The following is a 22440-nucleotide window of genomic DNA, read 5'->3' on the forward strand; positions in this document are numbered from 1 at the left end:
TATCTAGTGAAGAAGAGATTTTTCAGTTTGCTTGCAATACTGAAGTTTTAGGTCTAAGACAAAGTAAATCTTCATGTAACATGAGATGTTCAGTTGTAGCTCTTTAATTTTTTTGTTGCAAAAATTATCCTACTTGCATTAAACAACTTCAAAAGTGTTTTCAAAGTACCAAAACAAAAAGTCTCTTTTTTCTTGAGAAATCGTATCAAAACTCAATTTTGAGAATGCAACACAGAAAAAAAAAATCCAGAAAAACACATATTTTAACTCTCAAAATTTTGCCTTATGTTAATTGACTTTATAAAAGCCCACAAGTGGTCCTGGTTTAAAAAAAAAAACAAAAAACAAAAAACAAAAACGTCCTGAGACTTTTGAGGGACTACCATATGCTTGGCCATGCAGAAGCTATAAGTCAGACAAAACTGTGCTTCTAGAGTTAATTTACCTATGTCAGTTCACTTACCATGACACAGCTGCCAGTGCCAATACATCAGTAGAATTTAATAGTCTTATTATCTGACAGTGCTAAAATCTTGATGATTAATACATACATTGGAGCTCTTTATGGGGAAGTAGCTTTCCACTGTAAAAATCATTAGAGGCTCTGACTCAGAAAAGCTCTTAAGAGGATGCATAAAGTTAAATGAGTGCTTGCATTGATTTCAAGAGACTAATCCTGTTTCAAAAGCAGGATCAGAATGGAGATCTGTTTTCCTTGTAATAGCCAAAAAGTCCATTTCCAAGGACAGTTTAAAGTACTGCTCAGTTCCAAGAGAAACTACTACAGAGCTATAGGTGCAAACACACAATGCCAAAGCTGGTTAAGGATAGTATCTTCTTATTCTGCCCAAAGTTTCAAACTGAAACATATTATTACTTTTCAGGAAGAAGAAAAACTCCCTTACCCCAGCTTCCTGTGAAACGATGCAGCATTAAGGAAACAAAAGCAAAAAGGGAGAAGAGAAACCCCACTAAGGTTAAAGTAAAACTTTTGAAAGGCCACAGTTACTAGCATGCAAGACTCGCATATTACTGCACTGCTGTAGCAAATAATATGAAAAACAGTGGCACAGTCAACTTTTGAGCCCTGTTTTGGTGAAAAATGAGCATTGCTGGGGTAACATTTGCCTATTGGCATATACACTTTTTGCAGTTTTTTAGACGAAGCACAGTGTGAGAGCATTCAGAGTTTGTATTAATTGCAAGCTATTTATTTTATTTATTTGTTTAAAGACAAGCAAGACCCATGCTACCTTTACGAATGCAGCCTGTTAGATTGCATGGCCTTATGTGTCATGAGAGGGGAGTACTCCAGTCTTTTGCTTTGCATTCATTCTAACAAGAAGAATGATCTGCAAACCTTTGGACAAAGCAGATATTTTCCCACCACGAAGTAAGGGTTTAGACTGTGATCTCAGCCTTTCGTTGTCTCTGTGCAGGGCCCTGTTCTCTGAAGGCGAGGCAACAGAGCACCTGCTCTTGGGGGAAACTTCTGTATTGCTGTGTAAGAATACAGACATCGTGCATGGTCTTTCTTCCTGTCCATCCAAAGAAGGACCATCACATTCTGGCTCCTTGTTGCAAACATTAGCTTAGTTTTGAATGAGAAGTGGTACAGAAGCAGGTTTGGTATCTAGCAAAAGACAATTTCATGCCATATGTTACATACCTTGCAATACAAACACAAACCCTGAATGCAGAATTCTAATTCTTGGCCCTATTGATGTTACAGCAGTTGTTTAAACAACTGAGTGCAAGCAAAAAGAAATATTCTTTGACAGGATCAGATTGTCATGCAAATGCATGAGTTTCTGAGATGGGAACATGTAGAAGGACTTCCACAAAAATAAAGTGCCAAGCAAAAACAACGTTCCTTAGATCAATATGTTGACAGTTTTGCAGCTTTGGATGTGGTCTCTTCAATTTATACAGCTCCAGTTTATCCATTAACTTTTTCTACCTTCTTAACCCAGTAATACTGAATTTGAAAGACCATTAGTGAAGCAGACATTATTTCATTTGCTAGGCATCCTTACAAATGTAACAGTACTTCCAAAGCTTTCTTCAAACTGCTATTTTTAACTCTACTTCTTAAAGAAAATAATCTCAATATTGGAAGGATTTCCCTAGTATTTCCTATGAGAACTCTTTTTGTAATTTAATCTGCATTTCCTCTACTTGAAGGCTTTGTGTGACCTTATGTATCCTTCAGGCATCTGTAACCTACCAATTTTTACTATCAGAAGCGTTTTCCTTATTCAGCTAAGGGCCACATTATAGACCCTGACACAGGCTTGTCTATAACTCTAACAGCTCTTGCACGTGCCTGCTCACCAGTGTGTTATCATGGGAACGTTTGGAGAGCAGACAGCAGTAAACTATTCTCTCCTGTATCACAAAACCTAATTTTTATTTGATCGGTGTATTTCATTTTTTTGATGAGACCTACGGAGAGGCATAGTTTGCCAGGCTCTGTTCACATCTCTGCCAGTCTGACAATATTTTTGTCTTGCTTTTAATGACACAGTATTTTCCTGAGAAGATATTTTACCTTCTCTGGGTATGCCCATTTGGTTTCTTATCTGGTGGCAGGTCAATGATGAGCACGCATGACTGGGCATGTTCAAACCCTTCCTTGTTGCTAGGGGTCTTTGGGGAGCACTGAGTCTCCAGCATGAAGACCTAGAAAACAACAAGTTACATAAAACAATCAGTTTAGCACTTGCACTGGGTCCTTGGAGAGCCTGAGAATAGGATTTCCTGCATTGTGGAAGATCTGTTATGACGACTTATTTTACAGTGATGGAGAGAATGCAAGGTATCCCCCCAGGCAGGCCTTCCCTGGAGCATGCTGCTTTGGTAAAACAGCCTCAGAGCCATGGGCTACCTCCAGACACCCAGCAGAGAGCAGGGCAAAGGACAGACATCTTTTTCTTTGAACTTGTATAAGGCATAATACCAAATGCCAAAACAAGCTTTTTGCTGTCTGTATACTACTATCACAAAATATCATGTACAGTGGAGACAAGGATCTGTTTGTGTAGTTAGCCTGTTGTACCTAGAAAGGTTGGGTTTTGGAAGGATTATTTTCAGCCATGAAGATACAACAGACGCTTAACTTGCAGTTCTTTCAGTGGGAAATGGGGAAACAATTCTCAGTTGCTGCAGCTTTGTTTTGTAGCTTAGTAGTTGTGTCAAATCCCCACTGAGAAGGACTCAGGGAGCACCACTGATAGTGTCTACAAGAAAATTATAAATGCCACATTCCCTGCTTTCTTGAGTTCTGCGTCTTTAATACTTAATTTAAAACATTTTTTCTACGCAAACAAAGTCTGCCACTGCCACATTATTTGTGATCACAAATCCTGGTCTGTGTGTCTCAGATTTTCAAGCAGCATCAGGGTATGATTAATGAAGTCAGAAATTGACACCAAACATCTGTTCCCTCTTTTAATCCAGCTGCTTTCCCATGCTGAAACTGTCATACAGTATTGACAGTTTTATGGTACCCTGCAGGTCATTAAGTTCAGTCTGCTGTTATTTCAAGGAACCTGTTTCATATAACCACTTTCATGAAATGAACAACCTCCGCTGTAGTCAAAAAGACCCCGAGAAGGTCGTCTCCAAGCTTGCTCTGCTGATCAGGAGTTAGTGGTGAGTTTTAAATAATTTGTTAAATGTCAGCATTTTCCTCTAATTCTCAGTAACTCTTTTTCTTCTCTGCAATCTATACTATATATATATATAGATATTAATATATTATATATATTAATAGAGAAAAAATCTGCATTCCTCTTCAAACTCTGCTTTGATAGGTTGAACAAATCTTGTTTTTCTAGTTTCATGTCACAGTCTCTGTTCTAGTACATTTTTTGCCCTTTGAAATTATCATTCTTTAACAGAGTAATTAAAAATGTATATGACATTGTAGGTGAGAATTCATAGTGCCACTACTATTTCTTTTTCTCTATCAGAAACATTTCCACTGATGTATGCTAGGGTTGCCTTTTTTAAAGATAGGCACGCACCATAGGCTCATCGTCAGTCCTCCTCAGGTACCTATGCATCTTCCCCCACCCTAGGTATTCCTAGTTCTTACTTACAGGGGGACAGTTTTAAGGGTTTTTTTTCTAGTTTTTATTAGTTTTTCTCAATACTACTGTTAGACAAATAAATGTTAGTTTGGTGATGAGGAAGTCTTTGCCTGTAGAGTTTGTGAGGAAGGTGGTGATAAAGATGTACTTTCATACAGAAAAGCCTCAAGTTTAAAAGGTTCTCTGACTACCCCTGAAACATCAGTCAGTACCTGTTGTGCCATGGCTCTGATTCTCCAGTATTCAGCTTCAGCACTTGGCGAGAGGGAGGGGGCTGCTACCTTCACTTCACAGGCATCTCCACTAAAGCTTTCGGAACCACTGTGGAAATAGCCCAACAGGTTCTGTAGAGAGACACAACATCAGACTTTCACTGTGAGTTAAATGAAGTCAGTGACTGTAGCGTTGTCCAGCCTGTTCATATGTAATACAAGATTCACAGTCATCTGTCCCATTACCATCAGCCAGTCACCTGCTATTTAGCATTTGATGTATTTGATGCAAAGGCATTACAACTTCTTATGTAGTCTGGCCTGTGATGAGGATTGTTTTGTTACAAGAAAGATAGTGAGTTGAGGAATAATCTATATGGAGCATGCAGCTACAGGATCAAGTAAGCAACTTTGTCTTCCATCTAGTTTTAGCCAATCCAGAGGAAGACAGATCAAAAGTTAAGTTTTCACCTACTAAACTCTTCTGATTTCATACTGGCAGGGCAATTTAAAATAAGTCTGGACTATTAGTGACTAGTGTTGTCTGCACGTGTTTAGAAAAACTGATTTCAATCTCCACTGTTGATCCAACACCTTTTATTGTGAGTGAACTGACAAAATAACAAAAGCTACCACATAATCCTTGCGCTTCTTTTTTTGGGACTGTACCCAAAAACTTTTGTGAAAAAGAAAAAGCAACCTGTCAAAAGCTAGTGAGTCTATAACTAGTGTGATTACATTTTGACTGTCAGCGAAAAGGCAGTTTACCTTTACTGGCTCCAGAGTGGCAGAGAACGCGTCCTGCAAGGCACAACACGCAAGCCTCCACATCTCTTCAGTAAAAACAGGCCCTGCTGTCACCAACACATACCTGCAAGGACACAGGAAAATGTTACCATGTTCAAGAAGGAATTAGACAATTCTTACTTGTAATGGGAGAAGGTTGAAAACAGAACAAAATGCCTACTCAGTAGCTAGCTAATGATATCCAGTCTCCTCAGTTGTTACCCTGACCTATTTTTGCAATTACACTGTAGTTTTGACTTGTTTTTTTTTCTTTTTTCCCTTTTGCTTTTCCTCTTTAAGCAGTCATCCTGCCAGTACAAGAACCACACGTTGCCTAAGTATATAATGCAGTGCTTATCTTGGTTATGACTGTAATAACGTGAAGACTGTGAAAGGTATTAATTACCTCTAAAGACCTGTGAGTTCCAACAGAAAGGCCCTTGGTTATTTTTCCTAAGGATTAATTATTGACTAACTGCATATAAGTAACGTACAAGTGCTTTTTTATGGGAATGATACACATAGCAATGCCTAAAATCACAGGTTCTGAAGCAGACAGAAAACAGCAAGAAAAGGTTAGTAAGTCTAAAATTCATTATTCAAATAACAAGAGATATATTGTAGACTTATTTTGAGATGTTAGCCAGCTTAATCAGTCCACAAGTTCTTCAAAGATATAAAGACATCTTTTTTTTTTTAATATGCTAACAGAGTGAATAGACTGTGTTACCTGATACAAGAGCAGCCAACTCTGGAAATAATTTCTGTTGGTTCTGCTACACAGGCTACCAGCAACTTGAAAAGATCTTTCAACATAGTATTGATCATATTTTCATAACCAATATCTACAAGGAAAAGACACAGACTGGTTTCAACATCATTGCCTTTTCATTATTAATTAGAGATAAACAGTCTTGCTACACTTACTGCTATTCAGAGACTTTGCAAAACCAAATCTTTTTATGCAGCTACCACTAAAATTCAATTTTGAAACATGCATCGCATCAAACTGAAATAAGAACAGTCCTTTTGATGTTAACAATAGAAAACGTCTGGGCTTAAGTGGTACTGCAGATATTCTGCTAGATCCTGTTTCTGAATATTCTAGTTCTTTATGATCAAAGTCTTAGTATCTTCTTTTGGAAAGCAGAATATAGACTGTGATGATTTAATTTTGAAGATAGCCCTGCTCTGATTGGAGGCTAGAACTTCCCTAGGTCCCTTACAAGTTAATTTTTTCCATAATTCTAAACCCTATAAAGAAAGAAAATCAATCAAACAAACAAACAAACAAACAAACAGAAATTTTCAACCCTCTTCCTCTTACTTTATGCTTGAGTAACCAAAAAGAAATGAAACCATCTCCCCAAGTAGCTATAGTAATATGCCACTGATGACTGTCAATAGATGTGACAGTGCAATGACATACCTGAGTGTATGAAATTTTGAATGTGCTCCACTACGAGTTCACAGGAAAGGCCAATGGCATGCTTGAAATTAGCAGATGCCACATCCCAGTAAGAATGGTCACCATGGCTGCGATGGAGCCAAAGAGACATCGTGGGAAGAAGAAGATGTACAACTGCGTAAATGCCAAATCCTGGGCCTTAAAATAAACACAATGATGGTTATATATTTTTGCTTACAAAGCCTACATGCACAGTACATTTGCTAAGTTGTTCCAAGCTTGAGGCCAGGGGCAGTGCTAAAGAAAGCAGGTTCTGAAACTTTTTTTGTGGGATGAGAGGGGTAAGCAGTTTTGGATCTAGTTGTGAGGTAGTATATCAATATTTAGCCTACTGTTTACCTGCTGTCTTTCCCAGTGGGTCTACAGGACTGTATAATTTTCTTTTTCCATTTCCTGGACAGCAGCCAAATGTTTTCCGTGGCTAGGACATTGATAGAGTACTGCACCTCTTTGTTTGTGCAATAAATGTAAGAGTATGTTCAACATACTCTTACAAGATGCTTTTTGTCTACATAAAACAATGCACTAAGTGGAACAACAGATCACGCTCTGAGAAAATCCCTTTCTACTTGAGAATGTCTCTGTACAGCTCTAGCATGAGTAACACACTTTACAGAAGTGGTTTAGGATTCTAAGAGGTTTGGGTCAGGGCTCTACTAGTTCACATTTTTTCACACCCTTTCATTACCAGGTGTCTTGGCAACATCCCTCAGCAATTCAAAGAGCAGATCCAAAGTAGGAGGCTGGTGCTGGCGGGGACAGTTGGATATGGCAGTTGTTAATTCTTCCAGCAGAATAATCCAGACATTGATAAGGCCTACACGTAAGAAAACAAAGATTAAAAGCCATGAGTGAGATACTGCATTGACCACAGGTGGAACTTCCCCTCAGAAAGTGATGAAGGCTAAGAAATTAATTAACTTAAAGATCATGGGTTCTTGCATGTTCACTGTTGCTGTGTAATGGTTGTGGGCAGTATCAGTTTTTGAAATTATGGTCTCTGTTTCCTTCTCTTTTTATTAAGTTTGTGTTTTGTCCCGTCCTTCCTCCTCCATGTACATCTTGTTCTGGTCTTCTTTCTCAATTTACTACTCCCACTAGTCCAGTCTCTTTAGCCTTGGGGTTTTTTTTATTTTTATTTTTTTAACGGGACATTTTATACACCTCACTAACATTGCAAATGCTGCCCAGACTGGATAGTACCCATTTAGGTTATGCTTTTAGGTAAGGATCCTAAGGTGACTACCCATAATTTAACTGTCTCTATTTGGTACCCAGAACTGAACAGTAATAATGCCTTATGAAGTATCATCAGGCGGCCTCACATGCCCTCTTTAAATGTTAAGAGGTCACAGATAGAAGAGTATTAAATGTGGCTATGGCAGAGCTGGACAATTACCAGAACAGCAGTTAGGATACAGGTAGTACTGTGAGTTCATATCTACATTAGGAAACGTATCCCTAAAAGATCATGGGATACAACTAGTTGTCAATACAATTCTGAAGGTGGTTAGGAATTTCTGCCCTTCAATTTTTCACAGCTCACTTAAGTACTTGCTAGTCCGCCATGATATTATAAATGACTAGAAGGATCTTGCATATTATACTCACAATGCTCCTGCAATGTATAGTGTTATTCTTGAGTTAAGTCTCCTTAAAAGGCTAAAGGTTTATTGGGCTAAAATGGATTTTACTTTGGTTCACTAATAAGCCCTTCTTCTCTGCCACTGGAAGCCATGCTGGTAGCCATGCTGATGTAGTTGGTGCCTGCACAATACTTGCTGGCTAATTATGTTCCAAAAGCAATAAAAAAGGCTGCAAGGGAACTTTGTTTAAGATGCACTGAGTTTGCTGACTGCAAGAGTATTCCTAAGAATCAAGGAAAATACAGTGAAATAGTAACTGGGTTGATCATTTATTTATTCACACCACTTCCATAGGGCAGTATGTATGGTGACATTGTTTGGAGTCATATAGACTTTAATGATGTTTCTAGATAAGGAAACAGCACAAATCACTCAGCACAAAATCTGGGTATCTTCCAATCTGGAAGAACTGAGTATCTTTTAGAAACACTCTCTTGAAGAGTTTGGCACGGAATCAAATATGCTGCCCCACCATAAGGCAAAGTAAGCTAGAACATTTTGCCCCATCTTGGTACTGACTTTCAGCACTAGAATGGCAGGTGAAGCACTGTCTTCTCTCTTTGTCAGTTTTGCCTAGCAATGTTCCAATGCCATTACCAGCTAAATACAAACTGGGTGAAAGTTTCAGTGCTTAGCTCTGAGAAGAACCAGATCAGAAGGTTATTTTGGTGCAGGGTGGCATTTCTATTAACAGCAAGCAAGACAGTGGTAGGCAGAGCTACTTCAGAACAGCAGGCAAGTGGTGCTCACCTGAGTTGGGGAGACCCTAAGTCAAGTCCCAAGCCTGACTCAAAGCAGAGACTTCAGTGACTTGGGTCTCCCACAACCCAGGTGAACATCCTAAAATTTCCAGAGAGAAAAAAACCCAAACATAGAAAGAAGACAGTAAAAGGTTTTTCTTTCCTTTTTTTTTTTTTTTAAACTAGGACTTGTGGTTTGTTTTTTACAGAGAACAGCTTTTCTCTCCTTTATCCAGGGCAGCAATGGAACAGGACAATCCATGTGGTGGAAGAGCCTAGATAAAAGTAGGTACCAAGAGTCATTCTGGTGAGGCATATGAATGAAATGCATTGGAGTCAGCCTGCTTTCTGCCTAGTGGGAGCTGGCTCTTCTCAGAGGCAGCCAGGTCAGAACAGTTCAGTAGTTCAGATATTCAAAAGTGAATGTACTGCTTCGAAGGGCCGTGATGAGCCCAGAAGCAGTAAGGCTGCGTTCCTCTACCACTTGGCTCCACACAGATCTAGTTCATCAAACACCTAATTAATCCACAACACATTTAATCCACAACGCATACAATCCACACAAATAATCAGGAGACAAACGCTTGTTTTTCTGGAGGTCATAGTGCTTTTTATGCACTTCAGAAATACACCATTTAGTTCAACAGACCACAGGACATAAGTTTGGAAACATACTTAAACAAGTATTTTTTCTCTTTCTAAACTCTAACTCAACACTGATATTTTTTCTGTTAAAGGCAGGCCTGCCGATACCAATCTTAAAAGGTTTTCACTCCTTTACTTCAGCTGTGGCCTAGAAAGTATTTTTGTGTTAGCTCTCAGAAATATATACTGGTTGTATTATGAATATCAGGATAATTAAAATATTATTATCTTGTCCCAAGAGAGGGTTGCATTTTTCTTATGTATGAGCTGTATCTTTTAACATAAAGAAGGTGACGTGACCTGAACTTCCAAGCTCTGTGTGCGCACATGTGTGTATGTAGACAACCGGGACACAATAAACTATGAAGGTTTTCCCCTCTTTTTTGCTTTCGGCAGTTGGCAAAATTTACAATGACATGTGGAAGAAGCAATTGATTAATTCTGCATTTACTGCTTTCAATGCGCTTACCAGTGTCATCATCAAAGTCAGAAAGGATGCACTCAATGCCATCTTCACTGCTGGCTGACTGTTCCTGCACTCTTCGGGGCAAGTTAGCCAGCCGGCCACTGAGGAAGATGGGTTTCAAGGGCATTTTATAGATTTTGGCTAGCAACTGGCAGGGGTGGGGGAAAGGAGAGAGAGAGAGAAAAAAAGAGAAGAAAAGATAAATATATATGGGAAAGTTTGTAAAAGCTATCACATACAACACAGGTATGTAAAATAAAATAAAAGCTATGAAAGCAGCATAATGCCAGCATCTGTTCTGTTCATCCAGCAGTAGTGTAAATGAAAAACACAACTAGAGGCCAGAAGTTCATTGACAAGTAAGGGGTCAGGGGGGAGAAAGAGAGGGAGAAAAGCATTTAAATAACACATTTTTGGGAAGTGAGTGTCCTCCCTCCTCATTTGTGAAAGACAAATGTTACTACTTACTGATTGCACCTACGACCTAAGAAGCTCCATTAGCTGTACACACAATATTTTGGAGCTCTGAAGGACTAAGTAAATACTGATAAAAGGACCTGTACAGGTTTACTCCAGAGCTTCATTGCCTGGGCTGTCCATTACACAACAAATACAAACTTTGCAGAATTGAGCTATAGCTGGGATGCTACCAGTATTTTACCAGGCCTTTCTAAAGTAAACCATGTATTTGCAATATACAGACAGGATTTCTTTTTAGTCATTCCTGTTATTCTTCTACTGGCAAGTTAAAAGGTATAACAAGGTAAAAATGGCTGCTTCTTTTAAAGAGGTGAAAATATTTCTGCCTCACTGTGGAATGGGATTTGTAAGGATGAGGAAGAGTGATGTGACGCACATAGTGTATAGATAGAACATAAATTAGATATACACATAGATATGCACTAAATTTTTTTAGGTGAATAAGATATCAAGTACAGTTTGATATGTCTGCTGTTCATTATTCTGAGCTGTCTTATTCTTTCCTTCTCCTCTCTGTGTACTGAACCCACTCGTTATGGCGGAATTTAGATATTAAGTCCTTTCAGCTATGGTAATATCCTTTGTTATGCATTTGTATTGTACCCAGAAAAAAACATGGCCTGGGTCCAACAAAAAGACCTGCAGGTACTACAGAAATATAAACAACATTATAAAATCAGACAAAAAACATGCTAATAACCCTGGATATTAATCTGTGCTGTGTGCAAGGAGATTACAGGAAACATGCCAGCATTCTAATTGTTAGAGATTTGCCCTGAGCTTCAGATATGTTTTCACGGTACAGATAAGCTGTTGCTGTATTTTAGAGGGTGTAACCTGTTGCTCTTCTTCAGAGCTGAGAATTCTCAGGAGTGTCTTTTTTTTTTTCCTCTTTCATTCCCAACACTGTTTACAGTAACTGTTTAAATAAGAATGAATGTAGCTTTGAATATGTTACTACTAGGTTTTGAACATTCACATTTTCCCACATGCTCCTTGGGTCTGAGTGTTTTTATCTCCTCAGTTTTCCCACTGTTAGCTGGCCTAGAAGGTATGGGATTCCTTCAGATCACCACTCTCCAGCTGGCAGTGCAGGTTATTACCATCAGACTTATCACAGACTTATTCTGTTGTGTTCATGCACACTACCTAACCATTGATGCAAAGCCTGGAGGTCAGAACTGTTTCCTAGGCCAGGTTAGTACCTGTATAAGATTGTTCATCGTACCTGAGAACATCTCCTGAGGTAATCAAGCGCGGGAAGGCACAAGTCTGTAGATGCAGATCCTGATCCTGGCACACAGTCACCCATCTCCTTACAATCTGCTTCCCCTGGGGATAGGAAAGGTAGCATTGGGAAGGACAGAAGAAGAGAAACAAACAGAGCATTGGCTTTCCTTTTTCATTTAGTTGTGCCCTAATGTCTGAATAGAATCCAGAAAACATCCTTTGTTTGATCTTATTAGATGACAACCAGATGATTCTCATACAAACAATACAGTAATATTGGTCACAGTTTATACATGGACTTTTATATGAATAAATGCTTTAATAAATACATACCTATATAATAACTCTTTAGTAGAGCTTTTTGGAGTTCTTATAATCATACCTTATCGTCATCTGTCATATTGACTCCACTCCACTTTTTTCCACGGGTGTATGAATTACTTGCTCATATTCACCCTTTGCTCAATTAATGTACTAATTTTTTTCTATTCATTTGCACCCCAGTGCCCTGGAAAATTCTTCTACCACAAGTTCTTCCTTTTAGTTATTTACTCCTTAGATATATCATGTTGTATTTTGTGCCACAATATTTCCTTCTGCTGCCTAATTCAGGTGTCAAGGTCTCACAGTTTCAACTGTATGATATCCACAGACTCTAGTGTCTCAATATCACAGGTATTACTAACTCTGTGGCATCAGCAGACTCCTACTTTTAGGTCAGCTTCACTAAGCGTATTAAATAAGCAGATCAGTTCCAAGGCATCCTGTTGCAGAGCTCCTCCCTGGATAACTCCATTCACTCCAGCGTTTTCCCTGTCTGCACAGTCTGTTTTCCTCCCCTCTCAGCCAATGTTCTGCCCACCCTTGGCTCAAAATACTTCCTATTCAGTGCCAAATCTGAAGCTTTACTAAATGCCTATATGCATTAACATTTTATTGCCTTAAAAGCTATTCCTCTCATAAAAACCACAAGATAAATATTAAATCCTTTTATTAAATCCTACTTTATTCTCCTTTCACTACATTTATTTGCTTTTTCCTAGGCCCTTAACTATTCCCTCCATAATGTATTTTGAAGTCTTGTCTACTATTGAGATCAGCCAAGTCAGCCAGTGAAGTTTGAATCCTTTAGTTTTGTTAAAATGCACATAAACGGTAGTATAGTTGTTATTGCTCAGTACTGAAGTATTCCATAGTCCTGCTACCTTTAATACAAAAAAAGATCTTGCTTTTTGACATGTAACTATAAAGGGGACAAAATGAAAGTAAGAAACCTAAAGAAAAGTAAGACAGGCTTTTAAGTTTTCCAGAAGGGACATGAGTTCCCTCTACTGGTACTGGACATGCAAGTTTGTTTCTCCCTTGTAGTAATAATTACAATTCTGGTCTGTCATCACAAGCTGAATTCTGCCCCCATTGAAATCCATGGTGAAATAGCTTAATAAGACGAGGACAACATTAAAGACTAGATCTGCTGCAGTTAGGTGCTTTGTTTAAATTAAAGGGAGTCACTTACAGACCTAGATACCTCTATGATATAATATATATATATATATATATATAAAAGCCCCATTTTACCACTCATTAGAAGTTTTGCAGTTCACATAAGGAAAAAAAAAATCATTGCCACAGTTCAATGAAAAGTGTCAAATTCTAACAATCAAGGCAAGCCAGGGAACATGAACATGGGGGCAGAATGACCCAACACCATTTGCCTTTGTTCTGAAGTTTGATGAAGAACCACAATTACTCTGCAGGGTCACCTTGACTTTATACACCGGGTCTCTGCTGCCCTCGGTAACAAAACAAAAAAACTAATCATGGGGACGAAGTGTTGTTAGTTGCAATGCTCATGATCTCATTGAAGGTTCAGCAGGTTTTCAGCACTGCATATGCCAAACTACTGCTGCTGAGGTGGGCAAGGGTAGAAAGGAGCCCCGTGGCTTTGACCACTGAATGTAAAACATACCCTGTTCTGATGCAGACAATCCATGCTGTCACTGCTCATAGCCAGGCCACTTCTGCAGTATTCGAGTTTTTGGGGTTTTTTTTGTTTTGTTTTTTTAATTAAATGAATATAAGCAAGTCCTGATGTAAATTAAGATCAAATAAAGCAGACATTTAATAGTGAGATGCATCTTTGCTGCTATAACAACTTGAAGAATTGATAGCATTAAAAATGTTTCTGAAATAATCCCTTGGTCTTGTTTTTATTTTATTTTTTTAAAGCATTCTGGACTCAATTTCTTCACTGCCTCTCTCTTCCTTACCATACTATGTATTACATAACTGAATTCTTCTCTTCTGCAGGATCAAGTTTGACATATCATGACTTAATGAGATAAAAGGAAAATAAAAATATTTACCCAGTCCTTTGACAAACTTCATAAGGCACATAATATAACTGGTGGCGGCATTGGCAAAGACCTGGATGCTGTCTGTGTTTAGAAATGCTTCAAAGACATCAAACACCGGAGCCTGGCGTTTCCCTGTGGAAATAACAAGATGAGAACTCTTCCCATCCCCCATAAAGGTGATTTTCCAACAGCTTTTCAAGAATTTAACTGAATCTGTAGAATCTCTTCTATTCTGGGCAGAGACAGAAACGATCTTAGAAGTAAAACCTTCTCTTGCTCCTGAGGCAACTCGTGTAGCCCTACATAGGAAGTAATACAGACTCCCTCTGCCTTATCTATTAAAAATATCAGCTTAGGCCTGCCCAAATGGTAAGAGCAGGTTTGAGCTCAGTAGCTAACACTTTTGTTTGGTGAAGGGTTCTGGTTTACTTCTTGATGACTGCCAAAATGACAGCAGTCACGCAGAAAACTATTCAGACTACACAGTAACAAATTAGCCTTGCTTTTCCTAAGTAGATTATCAGTCTTCAAAAGATGTATACACTTGCATTTTGCCATCGATCACAACAGATCTGAAAGACAAAATTTAGGAGGAAAACCATATTTCTTACACATAACTTGTAACATTTAAAAATACCTTCTAATGGGGCAAAAGAACAGATTCAAGTGATTTTTCCCATATTACCCAGTTTCCATAAAAGCAAACATCTCTGGGAGGGATGCAGAATCATTCTTACAGCAAACATGGTTTGTAATAGTGCTAGCAATTTGAAGCCTTGTGATTAAGTGCCTTGACAAGCACTTGCCCAGATTATCACACTAGCTTACCCCGATGTATAAAAGCAATAGGTTTCGCATAGTAAGAAAGACAGTCCACATGAGATGTGGTGGTTGTATACAGTATGCTTTCCTTTCTCTAGCAGAACAGTGACAAGGGCCCAGCCAACCTCAGTACTCCTGCACTACTGTTTTGATCAAAATATTCAAGTAGGTTTGAAACATTTCTTTCTCATTCTACTCATCTGCCAGAATCTAGAAGATAAAAAGTCAGCACAATACCTCTGCTTTCCTTCCCACCCCAACTAATAAACCAGATACTTCAGTGCCGTCCTGGAGTGTTGCAGTGCCACTGCTAAGGTAGGGCAATTAAATATATTGAATTAGTTATTGTGTCCCCAAGGAATAAGACAGGGAAACAAAAGCACATATGAAACAGTCAGTGCAGTAAGTCCTTACCCATAGAGTATTCTCCTACAAGGTACTCTTTAACTTCTGACTTGCTGCTGCTGTGCACTGTTTCCAGGGCACTGAACAGGGGTCTCCATCCTGACTGGATCTGGGTAGAACACATTTCCACCAGCTCTCCTATAGAGGTGACCACCTGCAGACAGTGTAGGAGAGGTTAAAAGAATAAAACCAAAAACCAGAACTGATACATAGATTGACCTTCAGAAGGAATGAGGATGGCTTATAAAAACATTCCTAGATTTCACTATGTTAGTCTAGACTAATTTATTGTTTTGGTTTTTTTTTTAGATAATAGAAAAGTCTTCTTTAATCGCTTTAAAGCCAGGTGTACTGCGTCTGTGCTCTACCACAATGCTGTCTTAGGTAGGCAGAGCCTTCTTGATTCCTTGAAGATGATTAAGGGGCACCATTTGAACGGAATTTGGGAAACACTCTCAAGTGGACCAAGTGCACTCTGGAAACCAACCTTCCTTTGGGCATGGTAGGCCAGATACAGACACCCTGATCAGGGCTGACTTGCCTGATCTTGGACATCCTCATCACACAGCTCTAGCTGCATGATACGCTCAAAGGGGCGGAAAAGCGCCTCATTAAAGTGAAAATGAGAAGGCTCATTCCAGTCTGTCAGCACTTCCGTGAGGATGTCATGGATGAAGGAGACAGCCTTCCGAGACACGTGTCTCTCCTTATGACAGGCAGCCTGCAGGGAAAGGAGGAGTATTAGAGTTTGTCCAAGCAAAAAATTTGCTTTTAGTGCGACCCTTTTAAGGGAGGTAAGCACTTCATGCTGCTGAACCCTAAAAACGGCTTCACCACTAACGTGGTTAGGGACCCCACTACAATTGAAATGGGAGAGTACTGCCATGGAAACAAATGACAGACTCTGAGCTGATTGGTGTCCCACAGATGCATGAAGGTTTGCTGACAATTCAAAAAGCACAGAGCTAAAATAAATAAATTAAATAATAAAACCCACAGAACAGAACTCATGTGAAATGTTGTCCTTTGTTTCTATCACATGACCATTTTTCCTTTCAAAAAGGTAGTTTCTGCATATATTCACCATATCTGTTTATGCATGACCAAATGTCAGTTTTCATTTGGCTATTTGTGGAACTTAAAGTGAGAAGGTTCTCATCACTTTTGGAAGAGCTATTAAAAAATTAAACACCAGTAAATCTGGATATAAAGCTGTTTTGAGCAACTATGCAGGTTATGCTAAATTCTATCCTTTCCCTGACGTTGCTTCTTCCCAGTAATGCTCTCATCTGCACCAAAGTCAACCAAAAAGACTGACCAGCCCTGCATTCTAAAAACAAGGAAGGTACTTGAGTTTAAACTGGCTTGGGATCTTAAAAGACTTAAAAGTGTTCAAAACATGAAAAGTATTTAAAATGGTCTCAGGCTGGCATCCAAAGGCAAGTGAGACACTAGTTTTCAAGATAAAGGGCTGTTAAAGCATACAATAAAACTATTCTCTGCGATTTCTACTTCACTTAGAGGGATTCCACTGAGACTCCCCAATGTCTGAACTCTGCTGTAAGATAGTCCACACATTTTCTTGACTCAATGAAATGAAGTCCTATGGCAATTTACTGAACAGCTCATCTTAAAACTCCAGAAAAGCATGCTTCCAATAGACCTGGGCAGATGACACCACATACCTCATCAACAGAAAGGAAGGAAGCACTGCACGTTTATTCATACCAATGATACAAATCCAAAAACTGTGAGAAGTCATGACACCAGCATTTCACTAGATAAGACTGAAAGTTTGGCTGAGGAAAGGTCATTTGTTATGACTGAAATCCATTATGTGGCTGCTACTGGCATGCCACTGACCAGGGTTCACAAGGAAGGAGAAGGAATGGGAAAAATGTCACCATCTTCCCAGCTGAGCTGCCTTATGTGGGAAAAGAAAGCCTGCATCCTTTTATGGGAAGACTTGCAAGGATGCAGACCTTGACTGGGAAAACAGGTATATGGAAGAGTTACTTTTAATGTCTTCGGGTGGTTTCAGTTTTTTCACCACAGACATACAAGAACTATTACATTGCAAAAATGGAACACACTGTCCCTGGACCTGCCCATATCAGTTATTTAAAAGTGTACTCCTCAGTGGCGGTATCCCAATATATGACACAGTATATACAATACCCCAACGGGAGTGTAACCAGATTTGACAGTGTTGAGGGTTGATATACATTTTTAAGAGCTATCAAGCCTTCTCTAGCTTTTTCAGCTTTACCATTGCATTCCCATTTTCTCCCCCACTCCTACCTCTACCAGGTGAGGTGCCACCAGGCTCCAGCAGCGCATGAGGTGGAGCAACGGGCGAGATTTACTCCTTACAATTCTGAGCATGGCATCACCAAGTCGGAACAAGTGAAGTGCACTTCTCCTGTCCTGGGTAGATTTTACTTCACCTACAAGAAAGTATAAGAAAATAAATGGAAGCTAAGCAACAGCAGCTCCTCCATCGCTAGATGTCTAAATTGGAATTTAAATCAGGTTAGAAATTATTAGTATTAAGTCAGAACGGGGGCAGGCAGGGAGGGTGGTGGAGAAAAAAACGAAAAAGAAAAAAAAAATCAATGTAAAACACAGCCTATGCCTGTGTAGGTAAAAGAACAGGAGATGGACCCAAGTTTTAAGAACAACTTATTAAATACACTTTATTTTGATTTAAGTGATCCTTCTTTTTGCAAACACTTCAAAGACAAGGCTTGGAGAAATAGTGCAGAAAAGTTCAGCAAGGAGTCAAATAATTGATATTAAAACCGAAAACAGTAGTTGCAAAAACCTTTGGTGACATCTACAGGAAAGAATATAAACTGCAAATTATTTAGTTTGGTTTCTCCTTTTGTATTTCTTATCAAGCAAAGGATATGAAGCAGAGAATGTGAGAAAATACTTCTCTGTTCTCCAGCCAGTAATACTCATTGTTTCCTACTGAAAGGGATTCATCTTCCGTTGCTCTCACAACATTTGGAAAGACACTTCATTCTCTCATTTAAAATATGCTGGTGCTTTTATCTCTAATAGAAGACGTAATCGGGGGCATACCACTTTTAATAAAAAAAAATAATTGCTCTATACTAATTTTACTTTCATTCTTACTAACTACTGTTGACTGACTACTACATACATGATAAGAGGATCACTATTTATTAAAGTGATGAATGTTGAGGCCTGGAGACAAGCAAGAGCGAAAAACAAACAACTTGAAGTATCACTTTGAGAAAATGACAAGTAGCACTTGAGGGAGAGGAGAAACCGATTAAATTGGAGACACATAACAGATAAAATCCACATCTGCCACAGGACAGAACAAAGCCCATACCTTCTAAAGGCACAGTACAAATTTAAGTGAAATATCTTCCTTTGGGCCCAATCGTTCTGCTCTATTTGAGACAGTGATGGAAACGACAACTTAAAGGCTTCGTACTGTAAGGTATACGCTCCACTCTGCTGGGGAAAAGCAAGCAGGACAAATCCCACCGCTTTATTTAACATTCTTCACTTGTGCGCTTTGTTTGCTACCACCCATCTTCTGAACACTTCTGAGGTTACCCCACTGTCAAATGTCTAACCTAAATCCACTGTTTTTGGTCTATGCTCACCTGAATTTCCATACTGGATCGGGCTCCAAAATGGAGCTGTGATTAAATATCTGTGGATAATTAGCACCCCCAAAGTCCAAGAACCAAATTAATGTCCTCTGAAGTGTTCCATAGCAGGTGTGGATGTGGTCCCTGTCCAAAAAAAGCACTCAACCTCTTCTAAAGACTTTGAATTGCTCCTACAGAAAGATCTTCTTAAATTAAATACTGTGTTTCATTTATACCTTGAAATTTCAAATGGAAAAATTAAAACTGTAAGAATTCAAAGCAAGTCCAGTAAGCACTGCAGTTGTATATGAAACAGAGAACTCTGTAAGGGACCTTGAGGTGATTTACCTGGCATTGCTAGGGAGTAATCAACTGTTTCTGTGACTGAATGGAAAAGCTGGGCCTGAGAAGCCTTCTTGAGCTGGTAAAGGAAGCCTGCCAATGCCATCAAGTTTAACTTGTCAGCAGCATCTTCAAAGAGCCTGTGAGTAAAAGAACAGAATCTAACTGAAAAATTCATGAGATGCAGACTTAAATGTTTATCTAAGAGGAAAACCCTTATCTCTACATGGCTACTGTGTGTTGCCTTTGGTGCCACACTGGGTTATTGAGGGCTTTTTCATTTATACGGTGCTACAGAAAGGCTTTGATCCAGAAGCTTTATTAATTGGTGGATGGAAAGTAGAGTGCTGTAGGACCGGCCAGAACACTTCCAAGATTCAACTGCAGTACTAAAACAAAAAGCCGCTTTTTCACAGAACCAACACTTCCCTATTACCGTATCTTAATGCTACAAGCAGTTCATGAACGAGTAATCAAAAAAAGTGAGAATATGCCCAGTCCTCACAACATAGATCATCATAGCTTCATTGACTTTAGAGTTACACCAGTTTGCTTCATCTGAAGTTACAACCCCTTACATGAAAAACAAATTAATTCAAGTTTTAGACTTAAAGTTTTTGTACCTGAATTGCTCTTTAGGAATACAAACAAGAGTTGTTATTTTCAGCTGCAATGAGATCTCAAGATTTAAAAATGAGTTAAAATCTGTAACCTTAAAGCAGTAAACTCATGCTTACATAGGAGGTGGGTTCCACAGAGATCACAGTGAAATTTTATGTGGTGCAGCCACAAGTTGACACAAATATGATTTTCTGATGTTGCTTTTAATGAAAAACTTTCTATAGTCCTGGGGAACTGGGGATTTGAGTCCTAATAACGTCTGCACTGAAGTAACAGTGCAGAAATCAAACCTGCATCATTAAAATTATAGTACTACTATTCTCCAATCCTCGGAACCAAGTTGTATTGTGATCTTCCTGAATAAAAGGTACTTTTCGGTCTGCAGACCGTGTTGTAGGGACATGTAACCTAGCCATTCTGTGACCATGCTTGGTGGCCCTTCCTCCTCCAGACACATTGGGGCAGGCTGACAAGCTGTCCACACAGTCCTGACAGAAGCAGCTGCTTTCTGACACTGGTCTTGTCACTCAGTCCCTTCCTATCAGGACAAGACACCCACTTATTTTGTCTGCTTTAATGAACACAACAGATTAATTTACGTGCAAGCAATAAATCCACCACTCTCAGGATGCATTTGATTTACTTGGCATATTCACTGTTGTGCACAGACATACTCAGCCCAGGGCAGGTACTGCAGAGATGCAGAGAACCAGGTCTTTTAGGAACTGCTGGTTGTGACACACATGCAGCTCTCTTGTGAAACTCAACTGAAGCAACTGGCTGCAACAGACAAAGCTCAGGCCCCACTGCACCACAGAAAGGTCCATTTTGGTCCTGTTTTGGGAACAGGGATCCTGGTTCCTGACAGCGCTGCTTTTACCTGTCAGCTTGCGTGGAGAGTGTGAGAACAGCCTTGGCAGCACTGGTCCCACACAGCAGGCTGCCTCCACGAAAGTCAAAAGCTCTGCCCTTACTGCTCTCCTTGATGAGCTCCTGGATGGAAACTGGCTGAATGACAGGATTGCTGCTGAGGGCGGTTTCCTGCTGGGGGGTCAGTGCCTGGGGAGACTCCCCAGGCTCAGAGTCTGGGTGCAGCCCTCCAGGTGCCTGCTGTGACTGGGTGATGGTAAGGGAGGGCTGGGAAGCACCATCACTGAAATGGGTGTGCTCCAGTGTGCTGATGTACTCACACACCCTGAGAACAAACAGAAGCAAAAGATTAATAAAACCCTCAGAACAACACCTCCTCCCTCCCCCCACTAATCACCAGGCTCACTGAAGAAACACTTGGGTCTGTACTCCAGAGGTGAGTCAGAAAGATAGTGCAAGTATAGCTCTTGGCTGCCTCACAGCCCCATCACTGTGAGAAGCCAGCTTACGTGGAAACCTGCTGCCAATTCACAGGCACTGATTTCTAGGTCTGAACTACATACGATGCACAGTACATTTTCCTCAAACCATAAACAGACGATCTCTATCTCTCAGACTACACATAGATAACCTGTCTTCTTACATCCACTGGCCTCCTGTGTGCCTAGATAGCAAACAGTTTAGTGGAGGTGCCTGAAAAGCCCATTTAGGTTCCTGGGTCTACCATAGTCTTCTGGTAACTTCGAAGTTTCTAAGCGTTGATTTTGTCCCTGCGTAGTGGTGGAAAACAGCACCATCTTTTCTCTTACAGATACTGGCAGATAATTCACTCTGACACTGTTTGTACAGAACACTCCCAGAGCATGTAAAGCCCTTTTTCTTAGTCCATTACTTTCAGGCAACGCGGTATAAATTCTGTTTCTTTTGGGAAAGCTGGTGAGTACCTGAACACATGAGGCCAACAGTCCTGATTGTGGCTTCCCATCTCCAGGCCCACGTTAAGGACTGCATCCATACACAAAACATGAGCAGTGTGCAGGCAGACTCCCTGCACTTTCCCCATCTGCTCCAGTTTCTGCTCCACTTTCTGTTTCACTGCAGCATGAAGAAAAAAAAAAAAAATTAGCTTCTCCAGCTTTTAAACAAACACTGGTTTGTATATAGGGTGATGGCAAAGGTATGCAGTCTGAAAGCTATAAAAGAACATGGATTTTAGACAAAAAAAAGATCAGAGAAACCCATTTCTTCCTAATAAACATAAGGCAGTTTTAAAATTAAAATCCCTTTTGATTGATCTTATATGCATGAAAAAAAATCAATGCCAGATTGACACCCTCCACCCCCAAATTCACATCTAGTTGCCCACAGAACAGATGCAGATTGCCAGTGATATTACATGTTTCTCTTTGAAGCTGGCTGGCTGGATATTTATTTTTACCAAAATCTCCTTTGGTATGGAAAAAAAAAAAAAAAAAAAAAAAAGATTTTGCAGATTTCACATCAATTTCCATATGAAAGTTTCACCAAAGAACTTTTGTTAATGGATACTCTTGTCAAAGCAAAACTAATCTTGAGCTGAACTACAACCATTTGGACCTCGTTCTTTTTCCTGAGAACCTCTGAA

At 39.6% G+C, this 22440-nt stretch overlaps 1 protein-coding gene across 5 annotated transcripts in view; it reads right to left on the reverse strand.

Annotated features, from left to right (window-relative positions):
* ARFGEF3 (ARFGEF family member 3) overlaps positions 1 to 22440 on the reverse strand; it is a 95670-nt gene that overhangs the window by 10457 nt on the left and 62773 nt on the right. For all 5 annotated transcript variants that reach the window (XM_087775942.1, XM_087775941.1, XM_087775940.1 and 2 more), the window contains 15 exons: positions 21761 to 21911; positions 20827 to 21141; positions 19332 to 19465; positions 17653 to 17798; positions 15893 to 16072; positions 15361 to 15505; positions 14134 to 14256; positions 11766 to 11869; positions 10061 to 10205; positions 7249 to 7377; positions 6522 to 6698; positions 5823 to 5937; positions 5075 to 5177; positions 4307 to 4438; positions 2552 to 2682 (listed from right to left, as the gene is read on the reverse strand). In XM_087775942.1, coding sequence (XP_087632068.1) covers positions 2552 to 2682; positions 4307 to 4438; positions 5075 to 5177; positions 5823 to 5937; positions 6522 to 6698; positions 7249 to 7377; positions 10061 to 10205; positions 11766 to 11869; positions 14134 to 14256; positions 15361 to 15505; positions 15893 to 16072; positions 17653 to 17798; positions 19332 to 19465; positions 20827 to 21141; positions 21761 to 21911 — 2230 coding nt within the window. The remainder of the gene's footprint in view (positions 1 to 2551; positions 2683 to 4306; positions 4439 to 5074; positions 5178 to 5822; positions 5938 to 6521; positions 6699 to 7248; positions 7378 to 10060; positions 10206 to 11765; positions 11870 to 14133; positions 14257 to 15360; positions 15506 to 15892; positions 16073 to 17652; positions 17799 to 19331; positions 19466 to 20826; positions 21142 to 21760; positions 21912 to 22440) is intronic.

This window comes from Nipponia nippon, unplaced genomic scaffold (assembly GCF_047370975.1).
Source record: "Nipponia nippon isolate SJK-2023a ecotype South Korea unplaced genomic scaffold, ASM4737097v1 scaffold_4, whole genome shotgun sequence".
Lineage (NCBI taxonomy): Eukaryota > Metazoa > Chordata > Aves > Pelecaniformes > Threskiornithidae > Nipponia > Nipponia nippon.